The 13,887-nt window shown below is 41.3% G+C and overlaps 1 protein-coding gene across 3 annotated transcripts in view; it reads right to left on the reverse strand.

The window, feature by feature from the left end:
• Positions 1-13,887, reverse strand: part of HHAT (hedgehog acyltransferase) — a 354,392-nt gene that overhangs the window by 117,862 nt on the left and 222,643 nt on the right. For all 3 annotated transcript variants that reach the window (XM_030196099.1, XM_030196097.1, XM_030196098.1), the window contains one exon: positions 5,962-6,163. In XM_030196099.1, the coding sequence (XP_030051959.1) occupies positions 5,962-6,163 (202 nt within the window). The remainder of the gene's footprint in view (positions 1-5,961; positions 6,164-13,887) is intronic.

A 13,887-nucleotide genomic window follows, 5' to 3' on the forward strand; every position in this document is an offset into this window, starting at 1 on the left:
CCGCTGCCCTGCCGTCCCTGCCTTCCGCTCACTTGCAAAAATCTTTCACCTGAAGTTGCGATCCCGGAAGTGAAAGCAACGCAGCAGAATTCACTGAGGTAGGCAGGCTCTAAGTTATTTGAGAAAATGCAACCAGATTGCTATATATGCTTTGGTTTGGGGATAACTCCACACTCAGGGTGAGCTTCAGAGCTTGAACAGCATTCAAATTAAAGAGAACCTGAAATTTTAAAAGTGCTAAAAATAAGTTTTAAAAGTATTTGCATTAAATCTAATTGCAGAATTCAGGTGCTGGGAGTCTGTAGTTGGTTGTCATATGCTCAGATTTGTTTAAATCATATGCAAATTAGTCCGTTTTTGGGAAGTTCTCATTTGCATATTTAAGGATAAAAAAATGATGGAAATGTTTACAGCCTTAATGTTAGATCATGGCTCTGATCAAAAGTGTGAAGTTTTATCCAAAAACAAAGGGTTTATCTAGTGTTTTTGACTAAAACTTCCCATTACAGTGTCTGTATGTTAATCTGCATTCAAATAGAGCTCACTGATTGGATGATCAGCTTCTGTTAGCAATCTGCCCAGAAGGGAACAGAGTGAGACAGCAACTGACCGTCGGTTTGGCCAAGAGAGACATGCAGCTGTGAGTTCCTATGTGTGTTGATTGAAATTATAAAAGAGTGCCTGATTATGTGGTAAATGAGAAAATATGAATGAAAACAAGTTGGTGGAGATTGAAGTTTGAGGTATCTCTAGTGAGAAAAGGATCTGAATATTTCAGGATTACTTGAAGTTTATGAAGAATAGAAAAGGGTGAATTTCAGTTTAAGAGTGTTTAAATCCTATAAGCTATATAAAGGCTAGGTAGATTTAAGTGACTGTAAGCAAGGAAACCTTAATATTTGATCTGAAATAAATATTTGATCTGAGATAGTTGATCAGAGATAAATGTTTGATCTGAATTATATCCTTTGGTGCAAAGGAGATTAGAAAAAGAATCTTTGGAAACAGAGGACTTTGCTCACATTTTGAATTAGCATTCCTATTTTGAGTTGGAAATCTTTGAAGTGTTATGAAAATACATTTTGCTTTAATGAAATTGCTAAACTTTAGAGTCAGAGACTTATCAATGAGGGATACATACAGTGCTATTTTTTCCTGAGGTCTGGCTTACTTCCCTGCGCCCTTCTGTTCCTGCTCTGCTAGACGGAGGGGGGGAGGGCGCCAACTGATAGTCTGCAGGGGGGCACTAGAGACCCTAGGCACGGCCCTGTATACATCTCACTGTTGTTCCCTTATCTTGTCTGCTGAGTCACCCAAAACCCACTACCCCCAACTGTACACCAATACATTAGCCCTTATGGGCGAAGGGGGCACCTATATGCGAGTACAGTGGTACAGTGGATTTCTGGTGAGTTTTGGAGGGCTCACAGTTTCCACCACAAGTGTAACACGTAGGGGGAGGTATGGGCATGGGTCGTCTGTCTGCAGTTCACTGCTCCCACCATTAGACTACTCCAGGGACCTGCATGCAGCTCTAACGGAACCGAGCATAACATCTGAGGCTGGCATACAGACTGGTAAGTAATGTTTTTAATCACATTTTTGGGGGGTGGGAGGGGGTTAGTGACCACTGGGGGAGTAAGAGGAGGTCATCCTTTATTCCCTCCAGTGGTCATCTGGCCATTTAGGGCACCCTTTTGTGCTTTATTCATTATAAAAACAGGTGTAGCTCAAAACATCTTAGTTTTAGTCCTGGATGGTTTTGTTTTGTTACATTATGGCAGAAAAGCGTTCAAGTGTCCCAGCTCCCACCCTTAACATGCCCCCGACACTCCCCCTTGTGATCTGGTGGGGCACTGCCTTAGGTGGATTGCTTTCATGAGGGGCGGATTTTATTAGGTTATTGGGGCATATGTCCAGTTTGCAGTTGGACTTGGCGAACCTGTTGATCGCTTGGGAAATGGTATCTTCAGTAAGTATGGCAAAGTTTGTCCAGAATCGGTCTACTGGATATTCATCGGTGGTTGGGTCCAGACAATCAATGAATTGTTCATATGTTCAATGAATATTCAGCTGCTATCCAGCTAACTGTATCTATATATCTTGGCCACAAATATAGCAGGCCTACAAAATCTCTGCAAATAATTTTGGAAAGCTTTAAGATTCTATATTCAGCTGCACCAAGATGTCCATATATCTTGGTGAATATCCAGTTAAAGATATATTTAACATTATAGCTATTGCTCCTAGATTTCAGCTCCTTTTTTATGACTCAGCAATGCAAATGTTTTCTCTCCGATACAATACAGACTACAAGTGGAGGAGTGGCCTAGTGGTTAGGGTGGTGGACTTTGGTCCTGGGGAACTGAGGAACTGAGTTCGATTCCCACTTCAGGCACAGGCAGCTCCTTGTGACTCTGGGCAAGTCACTTAACCTTCCATTGCCCCATGTAAGCCGCATTGAGCCTGCCATGAGTGGGAAAGCGCGGGGTACAAATGTAATATAAATAAATAAATAAATAAAAGTGTTAACTGCTGTGTTAACACTGCAAGAAAACAATGATCTGAGCTTTAGATTCAGATATGTACTTCACCAGAAACTTGGCAGGAGTGCAAAAACTTAAAAGCAATTCACAAGCAGATAGAGACTTCATTTTAATCAGCTATCGTGCCACCTCTATATTGATTCTTAACATATATAACCGTAGTAATTTTGACTAATTAAAGCCCTTTTGTATTCTGCTACTGTGGCAACCATTTGTGTTAATTTTCAGGAGAATCCAAAAATGTTTACCATTTGCCTACGATGAATCTTCCTAATGCGAGTACTTGGGTAACCTGCAAGTGGTGCTTCTTTCATTGTTTAGTTACTGAGGGGGGGGGGGGGTCCTTTTCTAAGGCGCACTAGCGTTTTTAGCACACACTAAAAACAGGAGCACTCTAAACGCTAGAGATGCCCACAGGAATATACAGGTGTCTCTAGCATTTAGTGTGCACCTATTTTTAGTGCATGTTAAAAACGCTAGCGTGCCCATCTACAGGTTTACCCGAATGACTTGACATACCATAAGCAAACATAAGCAATACATCTATTTACCGGTTCAACTAACCATTAATAACAATGACTCAGAAAACATCTCCTACCAACCTTCTTACCCTCCATGCTCGTCCCAACTTCTCCTTTATTGCCCCGCCTCCTTACTTATCCCTATCCTTTCTCTCACACCTGATCTATCCCATTTACTCCTTGTTCATTTGTCCCATCATATACCTCCTTTGTTGATTCTGATACTACAGATTGTATTCTCTTGTTACTATGTAAGCCGCATTGAACCTGCGATGAGCGGGAAAGCGCGGGGGTACAAATGTAATAAATAAATAAAAGACCCCCCCCCATAGTAATGCAGCAGATGTCGTCAGGTAAATACCAACTGCAATAAACCAGTCTGCTCCATTTTTCTGGTCTATACTGTTAAGAATAAATTCCAGCTTGGCTACATATAAAATATCACCTATTTTAAAAGTCCGTTTTTGTTTTCTTCCAGCCTTGGTGGATGAACATACAAGTTCTTATATTTAATACAACAGCCAAGGCCTGCCACCCCTGCATGTCTTACCATTAATCGTAACTGCTAGAAAAACTAGCAATGTTGTTGCCCTAACATCTGGCCAACTATCTCTCAGAGGCCTTAATGGATATTTGGTCACCATCGATATGCTGGTGTCAACACAATTGTTTTCTATGGTTCTGTAAGCTGTTGGTTCCCCACACAGCCAATGCATACCAGCAAAGCCACTAGATTGCGCTTTTTCATTCCATGCCTTGTTTTCTTCTTATCATTCTTTCTTTGTCTTTGCTCGTAAAGTAGTGACACATTAGTTAACTGCAATACCACAACCTCCAACCCTGGTTCCTACCACTGTCCTCTTATGTGTCCCAAGCATGACTGAATTCAATCATGGCTTTGATAGCCAATACAATCCTTGCACGACAAGATTAACGATGAGTTCCAGACTGGTGGTGCGTGTTTGTCCTCCTGAATGTGGGGGAAAAAAGGAAGGAATCTAAATGCATATGGGAGTCTGATAATTGTAGGGTTACAAATAGCTGTTCAGTAAATGTTGTAAGTAAATAGGGGGAAGGGACAGATAACAGGAAAGTCCCATAAAGATAAAAGCTCTGCAAGATGGAAAACCAGGCCTGGAATTGTGTCCTGTAGCAGACCTGGATAAGAGTATTTTTTTAAAGTTGTCAGAAGCACTCCCAAAGCTGATAGACATCAGTATATGTGGCAGAATATCTTTTGTTTGTTGATTTATATTTGGACTCAGTAAAAAATTAGCGTAGTCAAAGGCAGTCCTCAGTGTCTGATTTATAAGGAAGGGCCCAGAAATGTGTTGGCAATATCCCCAGCTTCGGGGAAGGTCCCATCTCTATGGCTAGAGAGGACATTGGCAGTGGCAATGTTGTACTAGTGGCCAAGACCGTCACAGCATTCAGTTGCCACCTCCTATCTACCAGCACTCTTTATTTTATTTTTTGGTGAACTAATTTGCTGATTTTTTCCCTGCTTTTTCCCCACTTAAAGCAGCAGGTACCGTTTATGTAAGAACTGGACTACCCTTACCCCTTTGCAAGAAGCAGGCTACCAAAGCAGGTGCAAACTACATCACCACCTCGGAAGTGTTTCTAGTTACATTCCTCAATAAAACCGTTCTACTAGACATTTAACACACCAGAAATGTGAATGAGCTGTTTTACTGAACAACTACTAGGACAGGCAGTCAAGCATTTGATCACTTCATTAAGGGGTTCTTTTACTAAGGTGCGCTGAAAAATGGCTTGTGGTAGTGTGGGTGTGGGTTTTGTGCCACTTGGCGCACGTCTGACACGCGCATCCGAAAAAAAAAAATTGTTTTTTGGACGTGCGTATTGGACGCACACCAAAAATGAAATTACCACAAGAGCTACGCAGTAGCTTGGTGGTAACTCCATTTTGGCGCACATTGGGCACACGTAGACACTTATGTGGCTTAGTAAAAGGGCCCCTAAGTAAGAATGCAGTTTAACTAGGATAATCATCGCACTTTATATTGAAGACATCTTTTCATAAAATTAATTGTTGCTAATAATTTCCACATCTTTTCTAACTAGGGGCATAGGTGTACTTTGGAAAGGCATGGGGGAGTGGCGCCTTCCCAAATGTTGAAGGTAGTAATGCTGAATTGATCCCCCTCCCTTCACTGCCAGTATGACTTCCTTATCCTTTGCAACACCCCCCCCTCCCAAAAAAAAAAAGTAAGCAGCTAAACTACACCAATGGTAAACTACATCAATGGTATGGATGTATCTCTATCAATTATGGCACCAGTATATGAAAGAGCACATAGTAAGGTTCATTATAGTTTTAAATATATATCCTCACTGCATTCAATTATGTCTGCCCTTAATCACACCTCCTTCAGCTGGCAAGAATTCTCTCAGGGGCCCCTTTACAAAGCAGCGAGAGGGCTAATGTGTGGGTAGTGCATGCCAAATTGGTACTACTACTGGGGTAGTGCGTGCGCCCGGAGGTAATTCTGAGTTTGGTGCATGCCGAATCCCGTGGTAGAAAATATTTTATTGTGGGAGTGCTCCTGGCGATAATTGGCAGTGTGACCACATTGGCGCACGCTGCACGGTTACCACGTGGGTAGCGCATGAGCCCTTACTGTTAGGTCAATGGCTGGCGGTAAGGGCTCAGGTCGTAAATAGGTGTGTGCTAGTTTTAATTTTTGTGCACGCCCATTTCCCGGCACGTGCCAAAAGGATGCACCCACACTACCGCAGGCCACTTTTTACCGCGGCTTTGTAAAAGGACCCCTCAGTGAGCCACAACAACCTCACTGTTCACTGCAAATAATTACAAAACTATTTGCTGATTTTTCATAGCACGCAATTTGAAACATGATTTTACTTACAATTTTATCTTGTATAACTGAAATAGAAAGTAGTCTCTTGATCCCATATTCCACAATTACTCCAATCCAGTTTAATGCTGCCCAGTACCAAAGGTAGCCATGCCCACCATGCCAGTAGCTCACAAAAGCAAAAGTGATTGCTGTGGAAAATAACATGCCATGCCATCCACTCTGAGATCCTCCCATGGGAATATAGATATACCTGTAGAAAAATTAATAAATGTGAAACTGATACATATATATTACAGTTTATTAACAGCATCACTATTAAATATTGCTGGCCAACTAAAAGATAGCAAAGAAATTAAATCCAAATGATGAATAAGTGGACATTTTATAACAGTACATTTTAATCTAATTTCAAGATGTCGGGAACTCTAATTATCAGTTCTTAGTACTCAATCTGGAAAGAAATGCAAGTGTCCTTGCAACAGAAATTGCATATGGTGGTACATTTTTTTCAAAGGCATTTCTGCAAATAAAGCAGTGATTTATGCACAAAAGAAGTGTTAAAAAAAATAAAACTCCAAGCCCAATATGGATGTAAAATTTAATTCATACAAATTCATTCTCTCTCCTTTATTACCTCTTTCTTTCCTATCCTTAATGTGTTGGCATTCTTTTCTGCTCATTTCATTTTACTGTTATTGTATATCACTTTGTTAAGGAAAGGCGATTCAATAAATCACAATAAACCATAAAATATACAAACTGTAAACACATAACTTTACTCAGATTATATGGAAGCATTTCCAAGAATGAGATTGGGGAAAGGGTTTGTATTTATGTGCAGGCTTTTGAAAACATATATGCTTTGTTCTAGCTACATCCATGGAAATGCCTACCTGCAGTCTACTTATAAGTGCGTGTAATATGATAAAATTTCACAATTGAACTCATGTGTACAACAAACATTTACATGTGTAAGATGTGCTTTGCAGCAAAACATAGAGCAGAACAGCAATTAAAAAACCCCAAACAAATGCAGTTTATTAAAACAAGCACCTGATGTGGCCACATTTTGCCCAAAGGCTGAGTCAGGTGTAAAGCTACAGTACAGACATTTAAATGAATTAAAAACATACAAATACATTATAAATAATAGCAACAGTCATAATAATAAAACACAGAAGTTAAAAGCAAAACATATAATACAAAGTGTAAAATTATGCAGTCAAAATTGTTACATAGATAAAAAAACTATTTAGCAAGTTACATAAATGTGTGAATAAATAATGCATAACAACTTAAAATTATCACAACAAACTGTGGTTAGAGTGAATGCATCAGTCAATATATATTTTCATAATCACAAACAGGTGTAGAGTGCAAGCATAAGTGTATCAGTGCAGGCAGAGTGACTCATATAAAAAAAACACATAGGTATAAAAGAAAAATTAGTAGCACTACATTTAAAAAATAACAAACCATTCAAAATTCAGAAGCGAAAGTAAAACTAGATGCAGCTGGCTCTGCTGACCTAAAATCGATATTTATCAACAAAAAATGCTGGATAACTGGTGTAAAAATGCTAAAAATGTCAGAAAAAATTATGCATTCCAGCAGATAATAACCATGGGGCCCTTTTACAAAGGTGCGTAAGGGCCTAAACACACCCAGCGCATGCCAAATCGGCATTACCACCCAGCTACTGCGTACCCTGGGTTATAATTCTGAATTTGGCGTGTGCCGAAAATACACAGTAGAAAATATTTTCTATTTTCTATCACATGGCACTTACCTGGCGGTAAACAGCATAAGTACATAAGTAATGCCATACTGGGAAAAGACCAAGGGTCCATCGAGCCCAGCATCCTGTCCACGACAGCGGCCAATCCAGGCCAAGGGCACCTGGCAAGCTTCCCAAACGTACAAACATTCTATACATGTTATTCCTGGAATTTTGGATTTTTCCAAGTCCGTTTAGTAGCGGTTTATGGACTTGTCCTTTAGGAAACCGTCCAACCCCTTTTTAAACTCCGCTAAGCTAACCGCCTTCACCACTTTCTCCGGCAATGAATTCCAGAGTTTAATTACACTTTGGGTGAAGAAAAATTTTCTCCGATTTGTTTGAAATTTACTACACTGTAGTTTCATCGCATGCCCCCTAGTCCTAGTATTTTTGGAAAGCGTGAACAGAAGCTTCACATCCACCTGTTCCACTCCACTCATTATTTTATATACCTCTATCATGTCTCCCCTCAGCCGTCTCTTCTCCAAGCTGTATAGCCCTAGCCTCCTTAGTCTTTCTTCATAGGGAAGTCGTCCCATCCCCGCTGTCATTTTAGTCGCCCTTCGCTGCACCTTTTCCAATTCTACTATATCTTTCTTGAGATGCGGCGACCAGAATTGAACACAATACTCAAGGTGCGGTCGCACCATGGAGCGATACAACGGCATTATAACATCCTCACACCTGTTTTCCATACCTTTCCTAATAATACCCAACATTCTATTCGCTTTCTTAGCCGCAGCAGCACACTGAGCCGAAGGTTTCAGTGTGTTATCGACGACGACACCCAGATCCCTTTCTTGGTCCGTAACTCCTAACGTGGAACCTTGCATGACGTAGCTATAATTCGGGTTCTTTTTTCCCACATGCATCACCTTGCACTTGCTCACATTAAACATCATCTGCCATTTAGCCGCCCAGTCTCCCAGTCTCGTAAGGTCCTCTTGTAATTTTTCACAATCCTGTCGTGATTTAACGACTTTGAATAACTTTGTGTCATCAGCAAATTTAATTACCTCGCTAGTTACTCCCATCTCAAAATCATTTATAAATATATTAAAAAGCAGCGGTCCTAGCACGGACCCCTGAGGAACCCCACTAACTACCCTTCTCCATTGTGAATACTGCCCATTTAACCCCACTCTCTGTTTCCTATCCTTCAACCAGTTTTTAATCCACAATAGGACATTTCCTCCTATCCCATGACCCTCCAATTTCCTCTGTAGCCTTTCATGAGGTACCTTGTCAAACGCCTTTTGAAAATCCAGATACACAATATCAACCGACTCCCCTTTGTCCACATGTTTGTTCACTCCTTCAAAGAATTGAAGTAAATTGGTCAGGCAAGATTTCCCCACAAAAGCCATGCTGACTTGGTCTCAGTAATCCATGTCCTCGGATGTGCTCTGTAATTTTGTTTTTAATAATAGCCTCTACCATTTTCCCAGGCACCGACGTCAGACTCACCGGTCTATAATTTCCCGGATCTCCCCTGGAGCCTTTTTTAAAAATGGGCGTTACATTGGCCACCCTCCAATCTTCCGGTACCACGCTCGATTTTAAGGATAAGTTGCATATCACTAGCAGTAGCTCCGCAAGCTCGTTTTTCAGTTCTATCAGTACTCTAGGATGAATACCATCCGGTCCAGGAGATTTGCTACTCTTCAGTTTGCCGAACTGCCCCATTACGTCCTCCAGGTTTACCGTGAAGTCAGTAAGTTTCTCCGACTCGTCCGCTTGAAATACCATTTCCGACACCGGTATCCCACCCAAATCTTCCTCGGTGAAGACCGAAGCAAAGAATTCATTCAGTCTCTCCGCTACGTCTTTGTCTTCCTTGATCGCCCCTTTTACCCCTCGGTCATCCAGCGGCCCAACCGATTCTTTTGCCGGCTTCCTGCTTTTAATATACCGAAAAAAATTTTTACTATGTTTTTTTTGCCTCTAATGCTATCTTTTTTTCATACTCCCTCTTGGCCTTCTTAATCTGCGCCTTGCATTTGCTTTGACACTCCTTATGCTGTTTCTTGTTATTTTCAGACGGTTCCTTCTTCCATTTTCTGAAGGCGTTTCTTTTAGCCCTAATAGCTTCCTTCACCTCACTTTTCAACCAGGCCGGGTGTCTTTTGGACTTCCGTCTTTCTTTTCTAATTTGCGGAATATGTATGGCCTGGGCCTCCAGGATGGTATTTTGAACAGCGTCCACGCCTGTTGTACAGTTTTTACTCTCTCAGTTGCCCCCCTAAGTTTTTTTTTTACCGTTCTTCTCATTTTATCATAGTCTCCTTTTTTAAAGTTAAACGCTAATGTATTTGACTTTCTGTGTACAGTTACTTCAAGGTCGATGTCAAAACTGATCATATTATGGTCACTGTTATCAAGCGGCCCCAGTACCATAACGTCCCTCACCAGATCATGCGCTCCACTAAGGACCAAGTCTAGAATTTTTCCTTCTCTCGTCGGCTCCTGCACCAGTTGCTCCATAAAGCTGTCCTTGATTTCATCAAGGAATTGTATCTCTGTAGCGTGTCCCGATGTTACATTTACCCAGTCTATATCTGGATAATTGAAGTCACCCATTATTATCACATTGCCCATTTTGTTCGCGTCTCTGATTTCTTTTATCATTTCTGTATCTACCTGCTCATCCTGGCGAGGCGGACGGTAGTACACTCCTATCACCATTTTTTTCCCTTTTATACATGGAATTTCAACCCACAGTGATTCAAAGGTGTGATTTGTGTCCTGCTGAATTTGTAATCTATCTGAGTCAAGGCTCTCGTTAATATACAATGCTACCCCTCCACCAGTCCGGTCCACCCTATCATTACGATATACTTTGTACCCCGGTATGACAGTGTCCCACTGGTTATCCTCCTTCCACCAGGTCTCAGTAATGCCTATTATATCCAATTTTTCATTTAGTGCAATATATTCCAACTCTCCCATCTTATTTCTTAGACTCCTAGCATTTGCATATAGACATTTCAGAGTATGTTTGTTGTTCTTATTTGCATGATGCTTAGTACCTGACACTATTGATTTGACATCTTTTGTCTGATCTTTAGTTGTATTTAAGGGCACCTGGCCTACCACAGTCTGTTGTGTAACCTCACTATCCAGAAACCCTATCTTCCCTGTTTGTGAGGTATCTTTGCAAGATACCTTTTCCCGAACCATGCGCTTTTGAGCGACTGTCGGCCTTCCCCCCATTTCTAGTTTAAAAGCTGCTCTATCTCCTTTTTAAATGCCGACGCCAGCAGCCTGGTCCCACCCTGGTTAAGGTGGAGCCCATCCTTTCGGAATAGGCTCCCCTTTCCCCAGAATGTTGCCCAGTTCCTAACAAATCTAAAACCCTCCTCCCTGCACCATCGTCTCATCCACGCATTGAGACTCTGGAGCTCTGCCTGTCTCTTGGGCCCTGCACGTGGAACAGGTAGCATTTCAGAAAATGCTACCCTAGAGGATCTGGATTTGAGCTTTCTACCTAAGAGCCTAAATTTGGCTTCCAGAACCTCTCTCCCACATTTTCCTATGTCATTGGTACCCACATGTACAAAGACAGCAGACTCCTCCCCAGCACTATCTAAAATCTTATCTAGGTGACGCGTGAGGTCCGCCACCTTCGCACCAGGCAGGCAAGTCACCAGGCGATCCTCACGTCCACCAGCCACCCAGCTATCTATATGCCTAATGATCGAATCACCAACTACAACAGCTGTCCTAACCTTTCCCTCCCGGGCAGCACTTGGAGACATATCCTCAGTGCGAGAGGATAGTACATCCCCTGGTGGGCAGGTCCTGGCTACAGGAGTACTTCCTACTTCACCAGGGTGATGCTCTCCTTCTAGGAGACCTCCCTCCTCCAAGGTAGCACAAGGGCTACTAGACTGGAGGTGGGACCTCTCTACAACATCCCTGTAGGTCTCCTCTATGTACCTCTCTGTCTCCCTCAGCTCCACCAAGTCTGCTACTCTAGCCTCAAGAGAACGGACATGTTCTCTAAGAGCTAGGAGATGGGATGCGTTGCATGCCTACCACCTGGGAAGTACAAGAGACCTTACTGCTAAGTCAATGGGTGGCGGTAAGGTCTCAGGCCAAAGATGGATGTGCACTGGTTTTTATTTTGCTGCACATCAATTTTCTGGCCCCTTAAAAAAAGGCCCTTTTTCCAGGACACGGTAAAAACTGGCCCGGCACATGCCCAAAAGATGCACTAGCACTGCCGCAGGTCACTTTTTGCCACAGCTTAGTAAAACGACCCCCATATAAATATAAAATTAATCATAATAATCAAATATGCATTTAAAATAGAAGCAAACAAATAGGTCCCTTTTTACCAAGCTGCAGTAAAAGGGGCCCGCAGTAGCATCAGCAGATGGATTTGCCATGCACAGAGACCACCTTTTACCGTAGTGGGTAAAAGTCTTTTTTTTTTTTTTTAAGGGAAATGGCCCTCAGTTTAAGTGAACCAGTAGCCATGCAGCCATTTCCCAGGGGAACCTTTACCGCCTAACCGGGCAGCGTGTGGGACTGCCTGATAACCCCTGGTGCTAGAAAATAAAAATGCATTTTCTAGCGCCGGAGTTGGCATGCGGCAGAGGCTGGGACTACTGTTGGGCTTGTGCGGTAGCCTGGTGGTAGCCCCGATTTACCGCACACCAATGCGGTGGTAGCCCTACCGCCCTTTAGTAAAAGGGTCCCATGATTATCACTAAAACAATAAAAAAAATCACCAAATGTTTTTTAAATCATTACAAAATAAATATATGATCCACAGACTATAAAGGATATGCTGATTATGTGGTCATTATTTTTTTTTTTTTTAAAACCTGTTCTTTTTGGTAGCTACAAAAACACAGGTCTGATTCTTGATTAAGACCTTTTGGCACCACAGCATCATATTATATATATATATATATATATATATATATATATATATATATATATATATATATATGTACCATACTTTGTTTTATCTCTGTGATACTTTGTACCATAACTTGTAAGCCGCACTGAACCTGTTATCGAGCGGGAAAGAGCGGGGTATAAATGCTATAAATAATATATATATATATATATATATATATATATATATATATATAAAGAATCTCTGCTTTGCCTGCAATAACAATCTATCAATATCCCCTCCTCTCCAAAGTAAATTTATTTTATATAATACAATAGATAGTAATTCATCAAACTTGTGTTCTTAGACTGCTAATCCCTCTGATTCCTTCGTACACATGGGTCTCCACTCATATTATTAATACCTTGCAGGATATTGTATTGACAGACATGGACATTTTTCTAGTGACTTTGGATGTAAAGCCACTATAGAGGAGATTCTATATATGGCGCCTAAAAAACTAAGCGTATTCTAGAACCAGTTCCTAGATTTAGGCGCCGATTATAGAATGCGCTTAGTTTATATTTCAGCGCCTAAATCTACACGCATCCATTTACACCAACAAAAACTTGGTGTAAATTCATGTGCATAGATTTAGGTGCACTAAGCCACATTCTATAACTAGGCGCGTAAATGTTGGAACACCCATGAAATGCCCATAACCATACCCCTTTTTGCCTGTGCACGTTAGATCAGCACACTTTCTTACAGAATATGCTTAGCAAATTGCGCACCTAAATTCTAATCAGTGCCAATTAGTGCTCATTATTGCTTAAGTGCTGTTATTAATGCTTATTAGCTTGTTAAACTTGTTAAATTATGCATATTGTTATAGAATCCATGCCGATTTCAGTGCCAATCTTTAGGCGCACTATACAGAATCCGGGGGTAACTACTAATATTCCTCAAACAGAAGCATTAGAGATTATTAGACAGTTGCATTTTAGCAGGCCTAAATTCTGGGGCCTAAGTTAGGTGCACTTAGGCTTCATTCTGTACCAACACGCAAAAAATCCGGGAAATGGGCATTTTGTGAGCATTCCAAAATTTACTCCTGCAGTTATAGAATATGGGCCAGTACATGTAAATCTCCGCACAAGGATTTAAGTCACATTTTTGTTGGCCTAAAGGGACGCACATTGTTTTAGGCACTAGGATTTCCGCCTAAACATATTCTAAATACCACGCCTAAATCTAGGCTCTACATTTTTTAGGCGCCATACATAGAATCTGACCCTAAATCTTTATGAAAATTCACCATGTAAACCACTCAGAACCATGCCAG

Source organism: Microcaecilia unicolor, chromosome 3, assembly GCF_901765095.1.
Source record: "Microcaecilia unicolor chromosome 3, aMicUni1.1, whole genome shotgun sequence".
NCBI lineage: Eukaryota > Metazoa > Chordata > Amphibia > Gymnophiona > Siphonopidae > Microcaecilia > Microcaecilia unicolor.